This window comes from Lampris incognitus, chromosome 21 (genome assembly GCF_029633865.1).
Source record: "Lampris incognitus isolate fLamInc1 chromosome 21, fLamInc1.hap2, whole genome shotgun sequence".
Taxonomy (NCBI): Eukaryota; Metazoa; Chordata; class Actinopteri; order Lampriformes; family Lampridae; genus Lampris; species Lampris incognitus.
Genome location: NC_079231.1, coordinates 22998507 through 23024758, shown reverse-complemented (window position 1 = coordinate 23024758; position 26252 = coordinate 22998507). Strand labels below are relative to the sequence as shown.

The 26252-nt window shown below is 47.0% G+C and overlaps 1 protein-coding gene across 3 annotated transcripts in view; it reads right to left on the bottom strand.

Annotated features, from left to right (window-relative positions):
• Positions 1–23675, bottom strand: part of LOC130131485 (sterol 26-hydroxylase, mitochondrial) — a 31519-nt gene extending 7844 nt beyond the window's left edge. Inside the window, exons 1-6 of one of the 3 annotated variants that reach the window (XM_056301178.1) lie at positions 23442–23675; positions 13704–13894; positions 10101–10300; positions 9551–9748; positions 7690–7853; positions 964–1130 (exon numbers count right to left, since the gene is read on the bottom strand). In XM_056301178.1, coding sequence (XP_056157153.1) covers positions 964–1130; positions 7690–7853; positions 9551–9748; positions 10101–10300; positions 13704–13894; positions 23442–23660 — 1139 coding nt within the window. In that variant the 5' untranslated portion in view covers positions 23661–23675. The remainder of the gene's footprint in view (positions 1–963; positions 1131–7689; positions 7854–9550; positions 9749–10100; positions 10301–13703; positions 13895–23441) is intronic. The other 2 variants (XM_056301180.1, XM_056301179.1) reach the window with 2 other exon arrangements.
• Positions 23676–26252: the final 2577 nt, after the last annotated feature.

Genomic DNA, 26252 nt, shown 5'->3' with positions numbered 1-26252 from the left:
CCAATCCACCTGTCAATCTCCCGCTCCATGCATCCTCCCCTCACTCGTGAACAAGACTCCGAGATACTTGAACTCCTTCACTTGAGGCAACAACTCATCCCCAACCTGGAGGGAGCAATCCACCGTTATCCAGCAGAGAACCATGGCCTCAGACTTGGAGGTGCTGACTCTCATCCCAGCCGGCCACTCCACCATTTCACCTGGCCATCTAAATACCTACACTCTGTAAATGAATGTAGCGAAACTAAGCTAAGCTGGAATTAATTTGGCTCCGCTGAACCACGTAGTCCTATGTGTTCGTTGTGAATGTAAATTCATGCAAATTGATTATTAATGTTTCCTAATTGTGAACACAGGTTTAAAGGGTTAGTGCCTATATGTTTTGTTGTTGAGTGAAACTCCTTAGTGCCTTAAAAGAAGACTAAAATTTTCATTTCATTTATTATTTTCTGTTGTGAACAAATAATACATCTTCACGAAAGGTCACTGCACTTTTCTCATTGTCCTGTCAATAAATATGTGATAAATAGAGGGGGTTAAAAGAGTTAAAAGTATAGGATGTTACAGGCATAAGGTAAAAGTTTAAAATACGTTTGCATCATAATATCTTAAGTTGGCAGACAATTAATACTTTACCTCTAAGGGGCAACCTACACAACAACAAGACAAGGTTTATGTTAAAGGACCCAGGGCGCTGTATCTCGGGTGAGGTGATACTGGGAAAGCGCTACATAAATGTGAAAACTGCAGAAGTGGGCATACAAGAATTCGTGATAATGTATATTTTATGTGCATTATGTTGTATACAGTTGCCCTGTGGTGGCCTGGCGGCCTGTGCAGGGTGTCTCCCCGCCTGCCGCCCAGTGGCTGCTGGGATAGTCTCCAGCATCCCCGCCGCCCTGAGAGCAGGATAAGCGGTTTGGATGGATCTTGTATACAGTATGGATGAAGAGGCGAGCTCACCGTAAAGTCTCCTTTATCACTGCCTTCAAGTATGGCATCCTGGCCAGGTCCTCCACGGCAGGCCTCTGCCTGTCTGGACACACTGAGGTGATCTCACCGTGGAGCTTCTGCTGAATCCTGCGGTCCCTGGCTAGATGATACAGCGTCCAGGAAAGGGTGTTGGAGGTCTGGGATAGGAGGGGAGGGCGAGGGAGGATGACAAAGATGGAAGGAATGAGGGCGCAGAGGTGGGGGTGAAAGAATAAGAGCAAGCGGTGAAAAACAGTTGTGAGAAGTTAGAAACTACAGCGTTCGCCAGAACCTCCACTGACGACGTGTTGTATCTCGGCGCCCTTCGTGCGTCTGTTCTAGGGCAGAACGTCACTTCCTCGGGAATTTTATTGCAGAGCACACCAGCTGGAAAGGCGCTGCTCAGACGACCAGATACCGTCGTTTGTTTTTGATTCTTGTCACTTTTTGTTATCCCAGTTGCGTCCTTCTGAGATCAGCACCAGTTCTGAGGAGCTATCAGAGCAGGGTGGGTTGTGTTTACGCACTGGGGTTGTTTTTAACGCCACGTTTCGAAAGACCACACAAGTCAGGAGGACAAGCCGGGGCCAAACCCTGGAATGCAACCTGACCGTGGCTGTTATGTGTCGCTGTTGGTACATGCACGCTGCAGCGCAACACCAACAAAACTACTGCGAGCTAAAGACACACTTTACGGCGTGCCTTTTCTAAGTGAGACCCCCATGTACCCCTCAGGGAGGACTGCATCAGCTCTGCTGTTGATGTTGTCTCCACTGGCAGAGTTACTTGTGGGGAATGTCTTGTCACACTCCTTTGAGGGTGTATTTTATAATGGCTAATGAATTACACCCTATGCAGGCTTCCGCAATGATGAGATGAGCACACACGTAGCCTTCACTGTGCCTCTATAGGTTATCCCACTGAGTTCATTATGCCCCTCATGTCTGTGAATGTTCTCATTCATCCAGGTCATGGTTATCCAGAGGAGTTGAATCAAGGGCAACTGGACTTGGTATATATCCGTGAAGACGTTTCGCCTCTCATCCAAGAGGCTTCCTCAGTTCGAGTCTTTCTGACTAGACCAAGGTTATAACACTGAGTTCACTATGCCTCTGTAGGTGTGATAACACTGAGTTCACTATGCCTCTATAGGTGTGATAACACTGAGTTCACTATGCCTCTATAGGTGTGATAACACTGAGTTCACTATGCCTCTGTAGGTGTGATAACACTGAGTTCACTATGCCTCTGTAGGTGTGATAACACCGAGGTCACTATGCCTCTATAGGTGTGATAACACTGAGTTCACTATGCCTCTATAGGTTATCACACTGAGGTCACTATGCCTCCTTAGGTTATCACACTGAGTTCACTATGCCTCTGTAGGTGTGATAACACTGAGTTCACTATGCCTCTGTAGGTGTGATAACACTGAGTTCACTATGCCTCTGTAGGTGTGATAACACCGAGGTCACTATGCCTCTATAGGTGTGATAACACTGAGTTCACTATGCCTCTATAGGTTATCACACTGAGGTCACTATCCCTCCTTAGGTTATCACACTGAGTTCACTATGCCTCTGTAGGTGTGATAACACTGAGTTCACTATGCCTCTGTAGGTGTGATAACACTGAGTTCACTATGCCTCTATAGGTTATCACACTGAGTTCACTATGCCTCTATAGGTGTGATAACACTGAGTTCACTATGCCTCTGTAGGTGTGATAACACTGAGTTCACTATGCCTCTATAGGTGTGATAACACTGAGTTCACTATGCCTCTGTAGGTGTGATAACACTGAGTTCACTATGCCTCTATAGATGTGATAACACTGAGTTCACTATGCCTCTATAGGTGTGATAACACTGAGTTCACTATGCCTCTATAGATGTGATAACACTGAGATCACTATGCCTCTATAGGTGTGATAACACTGAGATCACTATGCCTCTATAGGTGTGATAACACCGAGTTCACTATGCCTCTATAGGTGTGATAACACCGAGTTCACTATGCCTCTATAGGTGTGATAACACTGAGTTCACTATGCCTCTGTAGGTGTGATAACACTGAGTTCACTATGCCTCTATAGGTGTGATAACACCGAGTTCACTATGCCTCTATAGGTGTGATAACACTGAGTTCACTATGCCTCTATAGGTGTGATAACACTGAGTTCACTATGCCTCTATAGGTGTGATAACACTGAGTTCACTATGCCTCTGTAGGTGTGATAACACTGAGTTCACTATGCCTCTGTAGGTGTGATAACACTGAGTTCACTATGCCTCTGTAGGTGTGATAACACTGAGTTCACTATGCCTCTATAGATGTGATAACACTGAGTTCACTATGCCTCTGTAGGTGTGATAACACCGAGTTCACTATGCCTCTGTAGGTGTGATAACACTGAGTTCACTATGCCTCTATAGGTGTGATAACACTGAGTTCACTATGCCTCTATAGGTGTGATAACACTGAGTTCACTATGCCTCTATAGGTGTGATAACACTGAGTTCACTATGCCTCTATAGGTGTGATAACACTGAGTTCACTATGCCTCTGTAGGTGTGATAACACTGAGTTCACTATGCCTCTATAGGTGTGATAACACTGAGATCACTATGCCTCTATAGGTGTGATAACACTGAGTTCACTATGCCTCTGTAGGTGTGATAACACTGAGATCACTATATTGTGTTTTTTTAAAGGCTATTTTGGTTTTTGAAAGTCTAAAGTTGTGTTTGCATGGAATTTTTTTCATTTTATTTTTGGAATCCCCCGCCCCCTTTTTTTCTCCCCAATTGTACTTGGCCAATTACCCCCACTTTCCCGAGCCGTCCCAGTCGCTGCTCCACCCCCTCTGCCAGTCCGGGGAGGGCTGAAGACTACCACGTGCCTCCTCCCATACACGTGGAGTCGCCAGCCGCTTCTTTTCACCTGACGGTGGGGAGTTTCGCCAGGGGGGCGTAGCGCGTGGGAGGATCACGCTATTCCCCCAGGTCCCCCCTCCCCCAACAGGGGCCCCGACCAACCAGAGGAGGTGCTAGTGCAGCGACCAGAACACACACCCACATCCGGCTTCCCACCCGCAGACACGACCAATTGTGTCTGTAGGGACGCCCGACCAAGCCGGAGGTAACACGGGGATTCGAACCAGCGGTCCCCGTATTGGTAGGGAACGGAATAGACCGCCAGGCTACCCGGACGCCCTGCATGGAATTTTAGCATGTGGGGACCTCATGTAGTTGATGGATTACCCCGTGACCACTGCGTTCTTTGCAACGCATTTGTAAAGGACAAGTAGACCATTAATAAAGCTGCATCAATAGAAGATAAAAGTAATAAAGTAAGGCCTAGAGCAAGAGAGTATAAAGATTAAAAAAAATATTTACTGTAGATAAATGTAATGGTGTGATGTTTAATAATGATGATTACAACGTATTAATCGGAATAAGGGATATAAGGATATATTAATCATTGGGAAAACATATGCATGAGGAACAGGGCTTGTTACAAGGACATGAGGGGCTATAGTGGCAGTGGAAAAGTACTGAGTATGTTAGCAAACAGAGGAATGCAGAAGAAAATTACAGGAAGAGAAGTGGGGGGAAATAAAAGGATAAGATGTCCCAAGAAGGAGAGTGTGTCTATCTCCATGGAAGGAGTGAGGGTAGCGGCTCTGAATAGGAAAGGGAACAACAAGGGTGCTGTGGCCTTGGGGGGAGTAGATAGAGGAGGTGCTGTGCTCTGTGGTTTCAGGAACAGGAACTACGACAGCAGATGTAGAAGAAGATTACCTGGAGTCCGGATATCAGTGAGGCGGAAATGGAGTCAGATGAACGGACCAATCACAAAGAAGACCACACATCCATATTGAGTCAACACTTTGTATAGTATAAAGACTGGGTCAGGGAAAGGAGAGACAGTCAGACTTCGTGAACTGACACAATCTGTTGTTTGTCAGGGATAGGAAGATCTAGACCCAGAGCTCTGTATGCTTTATCCATTTACTGCTAAATAAAACGGATGGTTTTGAGACCGAACATCTTCTCCTATTGCTTTATCAACAAACACGCAGGACTACACTCTCACATAGATGAAGATGAGTTGGTAGAGTGAGCTGAAGTCCAACATTACAAAGATCAGATATTTACAGGATTTACCAGGCTAAGAAAGGTATTTCCCATTCTCAGTGCGAAATGCCATTTGTGCAGTAAGCCCCAGCAGCAGTATGGTGCAAGCTAGCAGTAGATACACGACACCATGCATATTACTAAGTGTTAACTCGCCTGATGGCCTGGAGGTAGAAACTCTTCTTAAGTCTCCAAGTCCGTTATTGTCTGGTATCGCCTTGCCAGACAGCAACTGAGAGATGAGTCTGCTGAGTGGCGGAGGTCCGTGGGGATTTTTGGAGCCTTCTTCAAGGCTTTGTGTTTGGAAAACCTTCTTTAGGGTTAGGAGCTCACTGCCCACGATGTGCTCGTCTGCTCTCGCTACTCTGGAGAGTCTTATGGAGCAGCTGCCTTACATCGTACGTTTACACAACCAGTCTGGGTGCGCTCTATAGTGCATCTGTAAAAGTTTGTGAGGCTCTTAGGAGCCATTCCAAACTTCTTTGGCCTCCCCAGGAAGTAGAGGCATTGCTGGACAAATTTTACCACAGTGTTGGTCAGTGAAGTCCATGTTAAATCTCTGTGATGTGCACACCGAGGAATTTAGAGCAGCCGACTCTTTCCCCTTCGGCTCTGTCTATGTATATGGGGGGGGGGGGGGGTTCACCATCCTGCTGCTTCCTGTAGTCGACAATCAGTTGTTGTCCTGGCACCATACTGCCAATGTTCTGATCCCCTCCCTGTAGGCTGTCTCATTGCCATTTGTGATGAGATCCAGGATCATTGTGTGATCAGCAAAACACCTAATGATGGAGTTGGAGCTGTGTGTGGCAACACAATTGTGGGTGAGCAGGGCGTACAGGAGGGGGCTAAGTACATAGCACCTGTATTTTAAGTCAGAGTGGGGGAGGCACGGATGCATACTCTCACTGCCCGGAGTCTGCCTGTCACGAAGTCCAAGATCCAGTCACAGATGGAGGTGTTTAGTCCCAGGTCCTTGAGCTTGGTAACGAGTCTGGAGGGGACAATGGTGTTGAAAGTCGTGCTTAAGTCGATGAACAACATTCTCACACAAGTGTTCACCTTGTCTAGTTGGGAGAGGGCAGTGTGCGTAGCCATGGCAATGGTGTCATCAGTGGATCTATTGGGTCTATAAGCAAATTGGGAGGGTCCATAGCAGCAGGGAGGGAGGTGCAGATGTGGGCTTTGACTAGGTGCTGCATGTACTTCATGATTACAGAGGTCGGCACCACGGGGCGGTAGTCATTCAGGCAAGTGACAGTGGGTTTCTTGAGGACAGGGACTGTGGTAGTCCTCTTGAAGCAAGTGGGGATCACGCCCTGGCTGAAAGGGAGGTTGAAGATGTCAGCCAAGACCCCGGCCAGCTGATTGGTCCACACACTGAAGATGTGGCCAGGGAGGCCATCCAGCCTTGCGGGAATTGACCTTCTTAAGCGATCTGGTCATATCAGCCACAGTTAGAGAAAGCAAGATATCACCCTGGCCATTAGGGGACCTGACAGCAGGGGGGGTGTTCTGCACCTCAGAATGAGCATAGAAGACATTGAGCTCGTCAGGTAGAGAGGCATCAACGTTACCACTCCCCTGTAGTCGGCGATCAGTTGAAGTCCAGCATGCATCTGAGGTCAAAGCTGTGGTAGTTACTTTTCCCGTGAGCCCCATATCCGCCAAATGGTCAAATCCTCCTCCTACCACCTTCGCAGCATTGTGAACATAAGATCCTCTCTCACACGCCCTGCTGCTGACATACTGATCCATGCCTCCATCTCCCCCCGCCTTGATTACTGCAACTCACTCCTCTATGGCATCAGTGCTAGCTCTATCAAGAGACTCCAACTGGTCCAGAACGCATCCGCCCGACTTTTAACTTTCGCCAAATCCTGGCACCACATCACCTCACCGACCTCCTCTCCCCCTGCCAACCCTCTCGGTCCCTCAGATCCACCTCAGCCTCCCTTCTCTCTACCCTCAGGTCCAACCTCCGCGGCTTTGGTGACCGAGCCTTCTCCAGGGCAGCTCCCAGGCTCTGTAACTCACTCCCCCAGATCATTAGAGACTCAGAATCCCTCCCACTCTTCCAATCCTATCTCAAGACACAACTCCTCTCCACTGCCTTCTCGTGCCCCCCCCCGTCCTCTCATCCACCCCTAATCTGAGGCAGACTGAGGACCGAGCGCTCGACCTGCTGCCCCCTCCTCTTGGAACTCCCTCCCCAACTCCCTCCCCAAGCGCATCGGACGCTGCTGCGGGCTGCCCACGTTCAGGTCATGAATCAGGACTCACCTCTTCAGACCTGCTTCATCTGTGATTTATGACCTTTGTTTTTCTTCCCCTTTTGTACGTGTTTAAGTGGGAGAGCGCTGCTGGCGTCATGTGTGGCTGCCGCTTCTCCCTCTCGTAGCCCCCCTTCCCCTCCACCCCTATATGTCCCCCCCCTATTATCACGAGTAGAAATGGAAGGTTTGAGAGAATGGTGAGCAACACACAGTAGCGGCCTTGCAAAGGCTGATCAACAATCAGCCAGATGTTATGAATACGTCTCTGCCAGCCCCCCTCGTAGCCCGGGGTGTCCCCCTCACCGTGTCGACTCCCCCCAGTAACAGCTCGGTGATGGTGATGTAGATCTCCGCCCTGGACAGCTTGCCCGAGGACAGCAGGTAGGTCAGGTACATGCCCTCTGTTGGCTCATTGTGGTGCGCCTGGGATTCCAACTCTGCTATCCTCCGATCTATTAGGGACGTAGCTGTTACACACACACACACACACACACACACACACACACTCATTGATATTTGATATAAAATCTCTTGCGTTGTTTCTGCTGTAGTTTTTCTCCTGCACGTTATAGTGCAAGACAAAATGGCTTCACCGTGCACCATCCCCATGTTTCATCTACTTTAACTTACTTTTTCGGGGGGGATTTCACCCCCCCCCTTTTTCTCCCCAATTGTATCCGGCCAATTACCCCAACCTTCTGAGCCGTGCCGGTCTCTGCTCCACCCCCTCTGCTGATCCGGGGAGGGCTGCAGACTACCACATGCCTCCTCCCATACACGTGGAGTCACCAGCCGCTTCTTTTCACCTGATAGTGAGGAGTTTCACCAGGGGGACGTAGCGCGTGGGAGGATCACGCTATTCCCCCCCGCCCCCCCAACAGGCGTCCCGACCGACCAGAGGAGGCGCTAGTGCAGCGACCAGGACACATACCCACATCCGGCTTCCCACCCGCAGACACGGCCCGTTGTGCCTGTAGGGACGGCCGACCAAACCGGAGGTAACACAGGGATTCGAACCGACGATCCCCGTGTTGGCAAGCAACGGAATGGACCGCCACGCCACCCGGACGCCGCTACTTTAATTTGCTTTCACGTAAAGCGCAATGAATTACATTTTAACGCACGCACTGGGCCACACCAATCCAGGTGTGAGAGACTGGTTCAGTTCCAGGCCAACTGGTGTTTTCAATCCTCCCCCGTTTGCAAAAGTCGAGAGTAAAATATTGTTGCTAAGATCAAAGCAGCTGTCCATAACATTTCTCCATTAAGAAATCATCATATCATCCATCTGGACCGTGGAGTCAGGTTGCATAATATCAGCGGTCATCGTTACCACGGCCGGAAACTCTCCAGTCTGCATACATCTGTTGAGAATTCTTGGCTCGGTCGCGTCCACGGGGATTTGAACCGGCGATCCCTGCGGTGGTAGGCAACGGAATTGACCGCTACGTCACCCGGACGTGGCCCGGATCCGTGCCACACCCGACACGTCGTCCGGCCCACATACCGCGCGGAATGATGGCACTTGGGCGGTCCGCTCCTGTTTGCCAGATCTGGGCCAGAACCAAGCCATAGCAGTGCTGCATGTGCCACATATTTGCCAAAGGTGGCCCATATGTGTGTTGTGGTATTTGGGCCATATTCACCATTTACCACACGGGCCACTTCAGGGCCACATCCAGATCACACGCTGCCCAGAGCACCGCATCAGAATCAGAATCAGAATCAGAATACTTTATTCATCCCCGAGGGTAAATTGGGTTCTTTGCCCAAAAACAAGGCCACGTGTGATTTGGCATATTTGTTATTATACATGTGGGCCACTTCAGGCTCAGATCCATTTTGTCAGGGCCAGAAGAAGACCACCAGTGCCGCATCATTGCCTGAAGTGGCCCACATCCGGATGCTATCTGGGATGCCTGTGCTAGCCTGTCACATGCGTATGTACATGTGATGTGACGTGATTAAAGTCTAGAACTGCCCTAATAAAAGACACGGGTCACAGTTTCAATGATCGATAACCATTTCTACACGTTCAAAACTCACACTAACAGAAACGCCACTTGTGGTGTTTGGGATTAGGCTTCCACCTAATCTTCCACCACACTTCTCTGGTTGGTTCTTTTTTTCCCCCATCGTGGTAATGTTGTATTTACCTCCCTACCTACATCAAAGAGGTTGTCCCAGGCCTGGGTGAAGCGTCTCCAGAAGGGGAGGACGCCACGGCTCCAGCGGGGAAAGAGAATAACCACGTCGGACAGCATCAGCATTTCGCTAGTGGCGGAGATGAAGCGCAGCGTGTCTTTGGGGATCTCCTCTTTCAGGCAGCCCAGCCTGGTCTCGAACAAGATAGAGGAGATACCTGCAGGGAGGAGGGTTACACCGGACCAAGTTACAATGCGGCCCTAAGAGTGCATGTACTGATGTTACATGTTGGATGACCAGGACATGGTTGGGGCAAGTTGTGGTGTTCCCCATGAAGCTACAGAAGTAAGCTAGTTTTCTTGTATGATCTTCTCTTTTACTCTTTTGTATACGTGAAATATGGCAGGAATCCTTTCAGCTGGCCAGCATATCCCTGGTTAACTCTTCCTTTCTGGTGTAAATGGGCACTTGGTGGCTGCTGAATGTACCTGTTCCATCTGCATGCACACTAAAAACCCAATAACTCCAGTAAAGAACACCAACTTAGGAACAGTCGCCACGATTCCCACCTTCAAAGCCGAACTTGTAGAGCTCTGCCGACACGTCGGACAAGGTGACCTGGTCCTGACTGCGCAGGCGGAGAAGCTCCACGCGGTGGAGCAAGTCAGCCACGACCCGGTGGATGATGGGCGCGTAGGACGATGCCGCTCGCACCTTAAGCATCTTGGGGTTCAGCACACTGCGGATACGATACCACTCCGGTCCTGTGCTGTGTGCAGGAAGGAGAGGGGGAGTGGAGGAGAGGGGGTGGGGGGTGTGTAGGGGGGAGGGGCAGCTGTTAGGAGACACAATCTAGGAAGTAAATTAAGTCTCAGGAACTTTTAGAGGACCTTTAAAAAAAAAGTGGAGCTGAGCCCCCACCCCCACCCCCACCCCACCCCGGGTTAGTAGGACCTGTAATCTTGCCATAACCTTAAAAATCGTCATCATATATCCTCATTAATTACTGTGTCTATAAATACGAGCTGGGGGGGGGGCTGCAGACTACCACATGCCTCCTCTGATACAAGTCGCCAGCATCTTCTTTTCACCTGACAGTCCGGAGTTTCACGTAGCACGTGGGAGGATCACGCGATTCCTCCCAGTTTACCCTCCCCCCTGAACAGGTGCCCCGACCAACCAGAGGAGGCGCTACTGCAGCGACCAGGACACATACCCACATCCGGCTTCCCACCCGCATACATGTCCAATTGTGTCTGTAGGGACGCCCGACCAGGCCGGAGGTAACACGGGGATTCGAAGCGACGATCCTCGTGTTGGTAGGCAACGGAAGAGACCGCCACGCGACCCAGACGCCCATAGCTTTTGTCTCACCCAATATGGCCGCACGGTAGTGAAGCTGTTTGCCCATAGCTAGTGCAGTGGCTGGCAGGTACCAAGACATCTCCAACTGCCAGGGGGGCTGCACACCTCGCTGCTGGGCCCACTGCTGCTCCCAGATCTCCCGAAATTCAGCCTCAAACTGTGCAGAGTCCAGTTACCATATGTGGCCATGAGGAGACACTGTACGAACCTGAGTTTTGGAAAGGGTTTATGCTGGCAGGAGGAGACAGCACTTGCCTCCTTCAGTCACCTAAAAAAACAACTGTCTAGGCTGCAGCATCTAACGAGCAGCTAGCAGGCATTCAGTGTGCTGCATCACTCCTACGCTACACAATAGCAGCTGAACCATTCAGTCTTTGGCAATGTCCACTCACACACACACACACACACACACATACACACACACTACACATACATATGCACGTTACTTGGTTTGAAAGATCCAGACATAAGAACGAGGTCACCACCAAATACGTTTTGCTTGACTCGTCCTTCAGAGCCAGCTTTTCATTCAGTTATGCTGTCTCAGTGTTAAGAGGTTCACGTTTTTTTTTCCTTTTTCCAATTGAAAGTGTTTTGGTCACGTCGGCGGTTTAAATGTTAAACTCCTTGTACTTTAACACTTACCCGGCTGTCAATAATCAAGAACTTCAAATGTTTTCCAGACACCCCCACAGTCCTGCATGGACACCCGTCTGACGTTCTAGTTCTCCATGTCTGTGAATTAGAACCTTAACCCTCACCCTAACCCTCACCCTCACCCTAACCCTAACCCTCACCCTAAAGCTAACCCCAACCCTAATCCTCACCCTAACCCTAACCCTCACCCTAAACCTAATCCTAACGTTAACCCTCACCCTAACGCTAACCCTCACCCTAACCCTAAAGCTAACCCCAACCCTAACCCTAACCTAACCCTAATCCTCACCCTAACCCTCACGCTAACCCTAACCCTAATGCTAACCCCAACCCTAACGCTAACCCTCACCCTAACGCTAACCCTAACCCTCACCCTAATCCTCACCCTAACCCTCACACTAACCCTAACCCTCACCCTCACCCTAATCCTCACCCTAACCCTCACACTAACCCTAACCCTCACCCTAACCCTAACGCTAACCCTAACCCTAATGCTAACCCCAACCCTAACCCTAACGCTAACCCTCCCCCTAACGCTAACCCTAACCCTAACCCTCACCCTAACCCCAACCGTAACCCTAACCCTAACCCTCACCCTCACCCTAACCCTAACCAAACCAATGCTGGCTTCCTGTCACAGGGCGTGCTCGGTTGTGAAAGGCTGTTACTCTGTTACCATGACTGTTATGCATCTTGGCAACAAGCTCCTTGCTTGAGCAAACACTGTCCCACTGGTCACCTATTGGTCAACATGCAGGTTTAATAGAAAAACCTCACCTCACCCAGTCTATTCCAAACATCAAGGACATGCACAAGACAACCTCCATCCATCCATCCATCATCTGAACCGCTTCTCCTGCTCTCAGGGTCGCGGGGATGCTGGAGCCTATCCCAGCAGCAGTCACTGGGCGGCAGGTACGGCTGATTCACCTGACCTGCATGTCTTTGGACTGTGGGAGGAAACCGGAGCCCCCGGAGGAAACCCACGCAGACACGGGGAGAACATGCAAACTCCACACAGAGGACGACCCCCAAGGTTGGACTACCCCGGGGCTCGAACCCGGGACCTTCTTGCTGTGAGGCGACCGCGCTAACCACTGCGCCACCGTGCCAAAAGACAACCTGCTGCAGTTAAATGAAATGCTGCAAGTTGTTTTTTGTTTTTTTAAGTTTAGTGGGCCATATTTCCTCAAAGACGACAAAACGGGGTGGTATCTGGTTATACTTTGTTCACGAGTGAAACTATGAAAGGCTGGCGTTGGGGCCGAGAGTTTCTCCCCTGTATTGGTGAGCCAGTCTGACTCAAAAGTTTCAATCCAAGACCGCCTCTACGACTATTACCTATAGTTTTGTTGGTGTGGGAAGATGGCGGCCCGAATTCGCATTTGCGGCAGCCTCACCCAGTACCGTCCATGCAGTGTCTTTGTCCACGTCTGCATCTAAGTTTGTGTCTTCGTTTGATGGCTGGGAGAGCTGGCACTGGATCGGCTGGGAGAGCCTGGTCTGCTGGTATGTGTTCTGGCCTGGTATGTGTTCTGGCCTGGTATGTTTTCTGGCCTGGTATATGTTCTGGCCTGGTATGTGTTCTGGCCTGGTATATGTTCTGGCCTGGTATGTGTTCTGGCCTGGTATGTGTTCTGGCCTGGTATGTTTTCTGGCCTGGTATATGTTCTGGCCTGGTATGTGTTCTGGCCTGGTATGTGTTCTGGCCTGGTATGTGTTCTTGTAGTTTTTGTAGTTTTGGGATATGTGTTTTTTGTCTTTGTGTTGCACTGCTGTGGGAAACGATATTTCAAATAAAGCGTTTCTGTTTACTTTCTCTGTCTGTCTGTCTGTCTGTCTGTCTCTTTCTCTGTCTGTCTGTCTCTGTCTCTGTCTGTCTGTCTGTCTGTCTCTCTGTCTGTCTGTCTCTCTCTGTCTGTCTCTGTCTGTCTGTCTGTCTCTGTCTGTCTCTCTCTGTCTGTCTGTCTGTCTGTCTGTCTGTCTGTCTGTCTGTCTGTCTGTCTGTCTGTCTGTCTGTCTGTCTGTCTGTCTGTCTGTCTCTCTCTGTCTGTCTCTGTCTGTCTCTGTTTCTGTCTGTCTGTCTGTCTCTGTCTCTCTCTCTCTGTCTGTCTCTCTCTCTGTCTGTCTCTGTGTGCAGTCATACTTACTTCACATGTAAGCCATAGGCCTGGCCCCTCAGGTCCAGGTACTCCTTCCAGTGGGGCAGCTCGATGCGGATGGGATAGCGGCCCTCCTGCCTTATAACTTGGGCTATCAGCTCTGGAGAGGCTACATTGACCAGGTCAAAAGGTCCGAACCTGGAGCGCCAGATGGGCCCGTACAGACGCTGGTGTTCAATCTGCAGAAGGGTTTATGGAAAGGTGAACAGTCTGACAGTCAAGGGGAAAACTGCAGCTTGACCTTAGAAAAAATGCTCAATAAACTTTTAGTATACATTTTAAAAAAATAAAAATAAGCAAGTGCCATTTTATTTTACTTTTTTTGAAGGCTACTTGCAAAAGGTGGACTGGAGAATTTGTGCAAGTAAACTAAAATCGGAATCAGAAACAACTTCGCTGGCCAGGCGTGCTTGTGCATATGAGGGACTGACTCAGCTAAACGTCAGCTTCTAGTACTCATTTATATAGTATCACTCACAAGATAAAGAAAACAAAAGAAATAATGGATTAATAGATAGAATACTGGAGGTGAGTATGTATACACAGCAGGTATATCACTGCTATACAGAGGTTTGTTATGCTGAATAATTAATAACTTGTGCTTAATCTAACAACTTATTATGCCTATATATTATATGTTTATTATATTATGTACTTATATATTACTTTATGTACTAACATACACTACCGTTCAAAAGTTTGGGATCACCCAAACAATTTTGTGTTTTCCATGAAAAGTCACACTTATTCACCACCATATGTTGTGAAATGAATAGAAAATAGAGTCAAGACATTGACAAGGTTAGAAATAATGATTTGTATTTGAAATAAGATTTTTTTTACATCAAACTTTGCTTTCGTCAAAGAATCCTCCATTTGCAGCAATTACAGCATTGCAGACCTTTGGCATTCTAGCTGTTAATTTGTTGAGGTAATCTGGAGAAATTGCACCCCACGCTTCCAGAAGCAGCTCCCACAAGTTGGATTGGTTGGATGGGCACTTCTTTGAGCAGATTGAGTTTCTGGAGCATCACATTTGTGGGGTCAATTAAACGCTCAAAATGGCCAGAAAAAGAGAACTTTCATCTGAAACTCGACAGTCTATTCTTGTTCTTAGAAATGAAGGCTATTCCATGCGAGAAATTGTTAAGAAATTGAAGATTTCCTACACCGGTGTGTACTACTCCCTTCAGAGGACAGCACAAACAGGCTCTAACCAGAGTAGAAAAAGAAGTGGGAGGCCGCGTTGCACAACTGAGCAAGAAGATAAGTACATTAGAGTCTCTAGTTTGAGAAACAGACGCCTCACAGGTCCCCAACTGGCATCTTCATTAAATAGTACCTGTTAGAGCCTGTTTGTGCTGTCCTCTGAAGGGAGTAGTACACACCGGTGTAGGAAATCTTCAATTTCTTAGCAATTTCTCGCATGGAATAGCCTTCATTTCTAAGAACAAGAATAGACTGTCGAGTTTCAGATGAAAGTTCTCTTTTTCTGGCCATTTTGAGCGTTTAATTGACCCCACAAATGTGATGCTCCAGAAACTCAATCTGCTCAAAGAAGTGCCCATCCAACCAATCCAACTTGTGGGAGCTGCTTCTGGAAGCGTGGGGTGCAATTTCTCCAGATTACCTCAACAAATTAACAGCTAGAATGCCAAAGGTCTGCAATGCTGTAATTGCTGCAAATGGAGGATTCTTTGACGAAAGCAAAGTTTGATGTAAAAAAAATCTTATTTCAAATACAAATCATTATTTCTAACCTTGTCAATGTCTTGACTCTATTTTCTATTCATTTCACAACATATGGTGGTGAATAAGTGTGACTTTTCATGGAAAACACGAAATTGTTTGGGTGATCCCAAACTTTTGAACGGTAGTGTATATACTATGTATTTATCTATTATATGATTATATACTTGATTATGTACGTATGTTATAATTATAACAATGACAATAATTAGTGTGAAGGCTGGGCATTCACACTATTGCTTTGCAGTTCTTCATTTATTTATTTTTCTTCGCCCATTTTTTGACACTTTGTAGCTCCTTCATACCTTTAGCTACTGAAACCATTCAACTATCAGAATGTTCAACTCATTAAGGACATCATTGCTCCCCTTTCAGAGTTTTCACACCTTTTGAACTTTTTGAAATATTCAACTTTTTTCAGCCATTTTTTGAATGGGAGTCAATGGGGGACTTTTGCAACTTTTCCACCTCTTTTACTCCTTCATACTTTTAGCCACTGAAACCGTTCAGGTATCAAAGTGTTCACCTCTTTAAGCCCCTTAAGGCTAACATTTCGATTTTCTTGAAATCTTTTATACTTTTAGACATATTAAGCTTTTTCTACTTTTTCAAAACGATGGAAGTCTATGGGGAAAGGTTGAAACCCTCTTCACCTTTGAACTGTATCTCCTCCTTCATTTTCTGAGCTAGAACCCCCATTTAAAGCTTAAACAGTTCAGGATATTCGACTCTTTCAGAATCCTATTCAGATTTTAAAAATATTTTATAGTTTTTGAACAATTCAGCTCTAAGTTTTAGCAATTCTGCCATACACTTTGCCTGTTAGAATGTTCAGTCCTATTGTGACGTCACATATCAATTTGAAACTCAACTGCCAGTCTTATTACTGTCAACTCTCAACACCTAGTAGATTTGATCAGCTTCCCACCTTGCTTCCTACAACCTTCTTACCTTCCTTCCTACCTACCTTCCTTCCTACAACCTTCCCACCTTGCTTCCTACCGTCTTTCCTACCTTCCTACAACCTTCCTACAACCTTCGTACCTTCATTCCTACCTACCTTCCTGCCTACCTTCCTTCCTTCCTACAACCTTCCTACGTTGCTTCCTACCGTCTTTCCTTCCTTCCTACAACCTCAGAATTTATCCTCTTGGAGTCGTTGTCAGAGCTATAGATGTCCATGGCACTTTGTGTTCCGATGTTTAGCATGGACATCATTAGCTCTGACAACGACTCCGAGAGGATAAATTCTGAGTCTCATCACCAGCCAGTCAGACTAGCTTGGTCTAGTCAGAAAGGTACGAACTGAGGAGGCCTCTTGGATGAGAGGCGAAACGTCTTCACAGATATATACCAAGTCCAGTTGCACTTGATTCAACTCCTTTGGATAACCATGACCTTGATCTAAAACTCATTTTAATGCAAATATATACAATTTTTGGAGCATTCAGGGAGCAGCAGGTCTGTATCTTTTTTCCCCCACAAAATTATTAAACTTAGAAAATCCAGAACGGTCAAAATGACTGCCTTGATCGTTCTAGTAATTTTTAAATGTTTAAAGACTTAAAGTAAAGCAATTGTGTTACACAACAAGAAAAGATTGCACAAGATTTTGTCAGAGCATTTGCACCTGCATTACGTTTGAACACGTACCTTGATAGTGCCCACATGCTGGGCCTGATTCTTAAAACAAGTGAAAACTAGATAGTGAGGGAAAGTTAGCAGGAATTTGACCAATCTGGGAAGTAAAGTGTTACCAATAAATTTCTTCACCAATGTGTTCCTTAAGGTGTGTGGTAACATGTATTAAAATGTTGAAATTCAACTCCCCGGGGTAACCTCCGAAAAAATTGCTCAAAGTCAGGGTACCGATAACAGATTTCCAAAAATTGAAAAAAGCTTAAATTGGACTTAGCTTACGTTTGAGGGGTCAAACTAGGCATTTGTCATGATTCTAAGTTGATTGCAAGCATTTATTTTTCACCAAGACCCTGGTAGAAAAATATTCACATCCACTTTACCACTCATCACCGCCCCCCCCCCCCCCATGCCGTAGAGGGCACCCGACATGTTGAAGCCATTCACATCCTTTTTCTCTATTGATCACGGGCTGACTGAACATACTGCTCTCAACACCTGATATGTACGTATTCTCAACAAATTTTCTAACAAGCTGAAATGTTTCTCTGCACAACACTGATGATTCTCATTTGTTACATAAAAGGTATAACTTTGCTTGTTTTTGTTAGCTAGCTAGCAGTAAGTAATATGATCGGCTAACGTAAATGTTAACTTCCACTAAAAGTTGTCATTACTAGCTTAACAATGCTTGTTAGCTGGCTCATAGTTGTCATAAGTTGTCTGACTCTCATGTGTGTACTATACTCCAAAACCTACATCTGATTTATTTATTTAGTTAAATGCTAGCTGTCTGCTCCATTAACTACCTAGCTAGGTTAAAGTGGTGTAGCCTGTACTGCCTCAGATTTTGTTTTGATTTATTGTTACGGTTAAGCAAATCTATTCTTTTACACCTTAGTACAATATTTCAGAAACTATGCCTCTATGACAGATTCGCTCTTTATTCTACTTTGTGTAGGCTATGGGTCTTCAGTAGGCCAATATGGAAGACGATGTGATCCCACCTCTGCTCAAGTGCTTCTTCTGTGAAGGCCTGGAAACGCCAGGTGAGAGGCTTTTGCAAGGAACTTCTAAAGGCTACGCTACTTTATTGAAACATGCAGAAGCCATGGAAAATGCTACAATTTTGGAGCGTATGGAGAAGGATGAAAATGAAGGAAGACTTAGATACCACATAAAGTGTAAAGATTATTTGTACAACAAGTTTGTCAAGGTCACCAAGACGTCAGCTCAAGCATCAAAGGCAGAGGAAGAGACAGCAAAGCTGAAGCGAAGGCGCACTTGCTCTGAGTTCAGTGCATCAACTGCATGCACCTCTTCAAGTTGACGGTCCGTTCAGCTTCTGTACAAGAATGTATGCATTCTTTGCAACCAACCCGCTCATCTCTACGAACATAAACCAGCAGACGCTAGAAAGAAATATAGAGTGCCTGATAATGTGACAGCAGATAGACTAAAGGCAAGCTTGCTGAAGATAGCAAGGAGTCGTGGAGATGACTGGGGCACAGAAGTCCTTGGACGTCTGGAAGGGATCAATGACTTAGTAGCAGAAGAAACCTTGTATCATTTGTGCTGCAAACTTCTTTTTGAAAAGGGTAAGCCTTACTCCAAGACTGCAGATGAAGGACCAAGGAAGAGAGGACAAAAGAAAATAGATGATGAGCGAGAGGTTGTTTTTATTGAATGATGCGAATGGCTAGACACAGAACTCGAGCATGGGGTGATGACGCTTGACCAAGTCCATGAAAAGATGCAGCAGTTTGATCAGTCACCCGATAAGAGCCTCTCTTATTCAAAGAAATGGCTAAGGATGAAACTTCAAGAGAAATATCATGACACACTGTACTTCACATCACAGTCGAAAAGGTCAGATGTACTCTGCCTCAAAGATAACACAAGCAACACTCTGCGAGAGCATCATGCTAATCTTCAGCAAGGAGATGAGAAGACACAAATCATAAAGACAGCACTAAAGTTCATATGCAACGACATCGCCATGATTAATCTAGATCCAAAGTCATACCCCACTGCATACAGTATGGCTGATATCCAGAGTCAGCTGGCACTTGTTCCTGAGAGCCTCCAGATGTTCTTGAGACCAATAGTGAAGACCGATGAAAGAATAGCTGTTTGGGGGCAGAACTTTATCAAGGCTCGTCGGCCTCGATCAGGAGTACTGCCATACCAAATGGGGCTTGCCATACAATATTTTCAAAACGAAAAATGAAAATAAAAGAATAGATGAATTAAAGAACAAGGGTCTCTCACTGGGAGGGGGTGGATGGAAAGGGTCTTAAGAACGGGATAAAAAAATAAAAAGAATAAAAAATAAAAAATCTTTTAAAAATCATAAAAAAATCACACGAGTGAGTTAGAGACTTACCCCAAGAGACTTTTTTGTTCAGAAAAGTATGTACAAAAATGTTTTGGTAGCCTTTTTTCCTAAACCGGAAGTTGATTTTTTTTTATACTGGTGTCAATACCCCAACTTTGATCAGGTTTTTTCAGGGATTCCCCCTGGAGTTGAATTTCAGCATTTTAATACGTGTTATTACACACCTCTATGAACACATTCATGAAGACATTTCTTGGTAATGCTTTACTTCCCAGATTTTCCTAACTTTGCCTCACTAAGAGAACTGCAGTGGTGCTCCGTCTTTTGCTTGCCAAGCCGTCCACTGTATCGTACTGAAGCCAGATTGTGAGTCCTGAATCGTGAGACGTATCGAACCGTGAGATTTGTGACTCGTCCCAGCCCTAGTGGGTGGGGCCCTTCACGACCCTGAGAGCCTTCCGGGTGCACCGTGCGTCATAGATGGCCTGGATGGATGGGAGAGCAGCCATTGTTTTACGTAGAAAAAGGCTTTTCCACAGAAAAAGCGTGTGAATGCTGAGCTGCTGAAAGAAATCGCGGCGGGGTAGAATGAGAGGAGCAGGGGTAGAATGAGAGGAGGGATAGAATGGGAGGAGGGGTAGAATGAGAGGAGCAGGGGTATGAGAGGAGGGGTAGAATGAGAGGAGGAGCGGTAGAATGAGAGGAGGGGTAGAATGAGAGGAGGACTGGTAGAATGAGAGGAGGAGGAGTGAGAGGAAGGGGTTGAATGAGAGGAGGGGTAGAACAAGAGGTGGGGTAGAATGTGAGGAGAGGTAGAATGAGAGGAGGAGGGGTAGAATGAGAGGAGGGGTAGAATGAGAGGAGGAGCGGTAGAATGAGAGGAGGGGTAGAATTAAAGGAGGGGTACAATGAGAGGAGGACTGGTAGAATGAGAGGAGGAGGGGTAGAGTGAGAGGAGGAGGAATGAGAGGAGCAGGGGTATGAGAGGAGGGGTAGAATGAGAGGAGGAGCGGTAGAATGAGAGGAGGGGTAGAATGAGAGGAGGACTGGTAGAATGAGAGGAGGAGGAGTGAGAGGAAGGGGTTGAATGAGAGGAGGGGTAGAACAAGAGGTGGGGTAGAATGTGAGGAGAGGTAGAATGAGAGGAGGAGGGGTAGAATGAGAGGAGGGGTAGAATGAGAGGAGGAGCGGTAGAATGAGAGGAGGGGTAGAATTAAAGGAGGGGTAGAATGAGAGGAGGACTGGTAGAATGAGAGGAGGACTGGTAGAATGAGAGGAGGAGGGGTAGAGTGAGAGGAGGAGGAATGAGAGGAAGGGGTCGAATGAGAGGAGGGGTAGAACAAGAGGTGGGGTAGAATGTGAGGAGAGGTAGAATGAGAGGAGGAGGGGTAGAATGAGAGGAGGGGTAGAATGAGAGGAGGAGCGGTAGAATGAGAGGAGGGGTAGAATTAAAGGAAGGGTAGAATGAGAGGAGGACTGGTAGAATGAGAGGAGGAGGGGTAGAGTGAGAGGAGGAGGAATGAGAGGAGCAGGGGTATGAGAGGAGGGGTAGAATGAGAGGAGGAGCGGTAGAATGAGAGGAGGGGTAGAATGAGAGGAGGACTGGTAGAATGAGAGGAGGAGGAGTGAGAGGAAGGGGTTGAATGAGAGGAGGGGTAGAACAAGAGGTGGGGTAGAATGTGAGGAGAGGTAGAATGAGAGGAGGAGGGGTAGAATGAGAGGAGGGGTAGAATGAGAGGAGGAGCGGTAGAATGAGAGGAGGGGTAGAATTAAAGGAGGGGTAGAATGAGAGGAGGACTGGTAGAATGAGAGGAGGAGGGGTAGAGTGAGAGGAGGAGGAATGAGAGGAAGGGGTCGAATGAGAGGAGGGGTAGAACAAGAGGTGGGGTAGAATGTGAGGAGAGGTAGAATGAGAGGAGGAGGGGTAGAATGAGAGGAGGGGTAGAATGAGAGGAGGAGCGGTAGAATGAGAGGAGGAGTAGAATTAAAGGAGGGGTAGAATGAGAGGAGGACTGGTAGAATGAGAGGAGGAGGGGTAGAGTGAGAGGAGGAGGAATGAGAGGAAGGGGTTGAACGAGAGGAGGGGTAGTGAAGAAGATGAGGAGCGACGAAGAGGACGGGTAGTGATGAAGAGGAAGGGTAGTGATGAAGACGAAGAGTAACGACGAAGAGGAAGGGCGGCGATGAAGAAGCAGGTTAGTGACGAAGAGTAGCGACGAAGAGGAAGGGTAGTGATGAAGAAGAAGAAGAGTAGTGATGAAGAGGAAGGGTGGGAAGGAGGGTAAGAAGGTGGATGAATGAGAACATCCACAGACGTGTACGTCTATACCACCTCAGTGTAGTCTCAGCAAACTATGGGGAAAGTTCAATGAGTAAATCTTCTCTGTTGACTGTGTACTTCCCGAGACTGCTGTTGACTCTGTGCATACCACCACCCTAAATGACGCGACAAACACACGTCATCCATAGTAACATGACGCACACGGCGGCGCGGACTTATGCACGGTCATTTTGACCGCTCGCGGTCGTTTTAGGTAGATCTTATAACTTTTTCTTGGGGTGCAATTGATCTAAAACTGTGCATATCACCACCCTAAATGACGCGACAAACACACGTCATCCATAGTGACATGACGCACATGATGGCGCGGACTTATGCACGGTCATTTTGACCGCTCGTGGTCGTTTTAGGTAGATCTTATCATAACTTTTTGTTGGGGTGCAATTGATCTAAAACTGTGCATAGCACCACCCTAAATGACGCGACAAACACACGTCATCCATAGTAACATGACGCACACGACGGCGCGGACTTATGCACGGTCATTTTGACCGCTCGCGGTCGTTTTAGGTAGATCTTATCATAACTGTTTGTTGGGGTGCAATTGATCTAAAACTGTGCATATCACCACCCTAAATGACGCGACAAACACACGTCATCCATAGTAACATGACGCACACGATGGCGCGGACTTATGCACGGTCATTTTGACCGCTCGTGGTCGTTTTAGGTAGATCTTATCATAACTTTTTGTTGGGGTGCAATTGATCCAAAACTGTGCATAGCACCACCCTAAATGACGCGACAAACACACGTCATCCATAGTAACATGACGCACACGACGGCGCGGACTTATGCACGGTCATTTTGACCGCTCACGGTCGTTTTAGGTAGATCTTATCATAACTGTTTTTTGGGGTGCAATTGATCTAAAACTGTGCATATCACCACCCTAAATGACGCGACAAACACACGTCATCCATAGTAACATGACGCACACGATGGCGCGGACTTATGCACGGTCATTTTGACCGCTCGCGGTCGTTTTAGGTAGATCTTATCATAACTGTTTTTTGGGGGTGCAATTGATCTAAAACTGTGCATATCACCACCCTAAATGACGCGACAAACACACGTCATCCATAGTAACATGACGCACACGATGGCGCGGACTTATGCACGGTCATTTTGACCGCTCGTGGTCGTTTTAGGTAGATCTTATCATAACTTTTTGTTGGGGTGCAATTGATCTAAAACTGTGCATAGCACCACCCTAAATGATGCGAATGTTTTTTTTCATATTTATTGTGTGTTATTTGTTTTCACGTGGCGCTGAAGTCCGCGTGCAACGGAGTTTCCCTCCCTCGTGCGTGTGAGACATGCACGTGAGGCAACGGCACATAAAAGGGGCCCAAGTCTAACGCTTCGTAAGCGGTATACAGCTGTTGTGTGTGCATTTAACACTGCAGTTGTGTTGCACACCTGGTTTAACAAGAGTCGTCACAGTACACAGTACACAGTACACAGTACACAGTACCTTAAGTCAAGTTAAAAGTGGGCAAAACTGAGCCCCAGAGAGTTGCATACTATCATATATTTAAACATACTTTTTTTTGTCCAACCAAAGTTAGCATACACTTTATTAAGAAGGGAAAAAAAACCACACACTTAAAAGTGCGCGACGTTTCTGGTAGTACACAACGCTGCAGCGATCTGATACCTGTAGCGCGTGGTTCTTGTCCGCATAGCCCTTCACGAGGAGCCAGTGCAGAGTGGTCGCGAAGCTGGGACCGGGCAGGTCGTCGATGGTCTTGTACTTCCCCGTCGCAGGCGCCGTCGGGGGGTCTGGGTGGGAGGGTCTGGCCGAAGAGCACCGCCGGTGGAAGCCGCTCCGGGCTCCGGGGCCGGCGAGGCTGCGCAGCCAAGAGAGGGCCACCATCCTCCGGCCACGACTGACGACTGACGCAGCAGAAGTGGGCCGTCGTTGCGCACTTGCTTTCCCTAACTTTAACATTAGTCTCAACGAGGGGGGGGGCTGGGGGGATCAGGGGCGGGGTCTCGCTTTTGTGTTTTTAAGAATAAATAAAATGGTGCTATATTGTTTAAATCCCTTAATAAAGTGCAGGGAAGTTGGCCTGGCTCCTGACCGTGTTTTGTTTTTAATGAGTGTGGAATTTTCCACAAGTCATAACTAGTTGTACGGTACACCGCATGTTATTTCCAGTCTTATCTTTACTAAGATATGGCGTTACATCAAACATCTATTTCCGTATTCCTCCTAAGTCTCTTTTTTTAAAAAGTTGGCTACATCAGTCCAGAACATTCCTGTGTTGGTCTCCTTTCTGTTTCTATTCTCTACCGTCTGTGTCTTTGTATTGTTGTATATGAACATGTGTTCAATAAAGAATGAAAGAAAAAGAAAAACCAGACACTGTTGGGTTCGGACCTGTGGCTTCACGCAAACAAACAGCCGAGATTCGAGGACCTGTCCGGCTGTCACATAGCATAGTTCGCAATCGGCGTTTGCGCGCGGTCATTTGTCTTGACGCTGGATGAGATCGAACCTGTGGATGCATAGATGGACGGATGGATGGATGGATGGATGGATGTATAGATGGATGGATGGATGGATGGATGTATAGATGGATGGATGGATGGGTGGATGGATGTATAGATGGATGGATGGATGGACGTATAGATGTATGGATGGATGGATGGATGGATGGATGGATGGATAGATGGATGTGTAGATGGATGGATGGATGGATGGATGTATAGATGGATGGATAGATGTGTGGATGGATGGATGTATAGATGGATGGATAGATGTGTGGATGGATGGATGTATAGATGGATGGATGGATGTATGGATGGATGTATAGATGGATGGATAGATGGATGGATGGATGTATGGATGGATAGATGGATGGATGTGTAGATGGATGGATGGATGGATGTATAGATGGATAGATGGATAGATGGATGGGTGGATGTGTAGATGGATGGATGGATGGATGAAATTGCGCAGGATGTGCGATTTCTATCGGCGGCGCAGCGCGCAGCGTCGGGACTGTGGCGCACGTAGACAGTTGGACTGGAGCGTTAAAGATCCAGGACAGGTTTGCTAAACCTGCCACTAAGTTTGTGTGTAAAGCCCCCCCCCCCCCACTGAGGTCTTGGTATTCACCAGTGAACTGTAAATTAAAGATTTACCTAAAAGATTATGCGTCATTGTTGTAACGGACTTGTATTTCCGGTATGCCAATGAGCGCGCTGTGCGCTCGGAGGCTGTGGCGCCTGTCAGTCACGTTCAGCCGCCCCGTGGCGGCGCTTTGGGTGCGGCTGCGTAACCTGTGATTGGCAGCGAGTTGGGGAGGATGTTTGCGTTGTTGTTCCTGTTAGTTCAGGGGAGCGGAGTTAGACGATGAACGGAGCCGAGGGGGGAAAAGTCACCTTGTTTTCGCCGTTGGCGACGTCCCGCGGTACCGCCGCTAACGACGCGCCGGCGAAACCAGCCGACGTCTCGTAGCCCTTTCTCTCCGAGGGACGTGATGTTGCTAGGCAGACGTCACTGCAGACAGCCAATCAAAAACCGTTCTGATGTAAACACGCAGCCGCACGCTTGCCTCACAAGACAATGAGGGACGGATTATTTTGAACATGTGTATTGTTTCATTGTCTCCTGCTGTGTTGTTTATAATTGGTTTCTTATTTATATGTTTATGTTCTCGTTGTAATGTTTTGAATGGGATTTCAATAATTTTGGTAAAAAAAAAAAGCAACGTGGGGCCAAAGATGTCCGCGCAATCATCACACACACACACACACACACACACATATCTACTCCTGTATTTACACAATGTGTGTGTGGTGTGTGTCTGTGAGAGTCTATAAACGGCCAAACTAAAGCACTTGGGGCCTTGATTCTTTTTGGAGGTTATTGGGGAGGATCAGGGGCACCTATAAAAAATAGCAGAAAATTAAAATTATGCATAATTAATTATGCATAAATATGCAAGATATGCATTTTTCTAAAAATGGCTAAAAACCACTTTTCTCGCCATTTCAGATGATTCTATTTTTTCACCTATAAAATTTTTTTTCCTGGTACTTAGAAATGTTTTGCCATTATGCAAAAATATATGCATGTTTGCAAAAATGCACTTATGATCCTCTTTTTTTTTTGGAGGTGGTAGGTATTGTTCCAGAGAGGACCAGAAAAATAGCAGAAAATTAAAATAATTATAATAATTATGCATAATTATGCAAAATTTGCATTTTCTAAAAATGGCTAAAAACCACTTTTCTCGGCATATCGGATGATTCTGAGCATTTGGGGGGAGGGAGTTGGAGTGGGGGGGGTTTAGGGGCAGGGGGGAAGGCGGTTAGCTGGCAGGATGAAGAGGAGGGAGATTTAGACGGGTGGATAACCACACCGCTACATTGTAGCGGGGTTCTTCTCGTCTATATATATAATGATGATAACCTTAATGCGGTGCTATCCAAACACGGCCCCTCGGCGCTTCCCTTC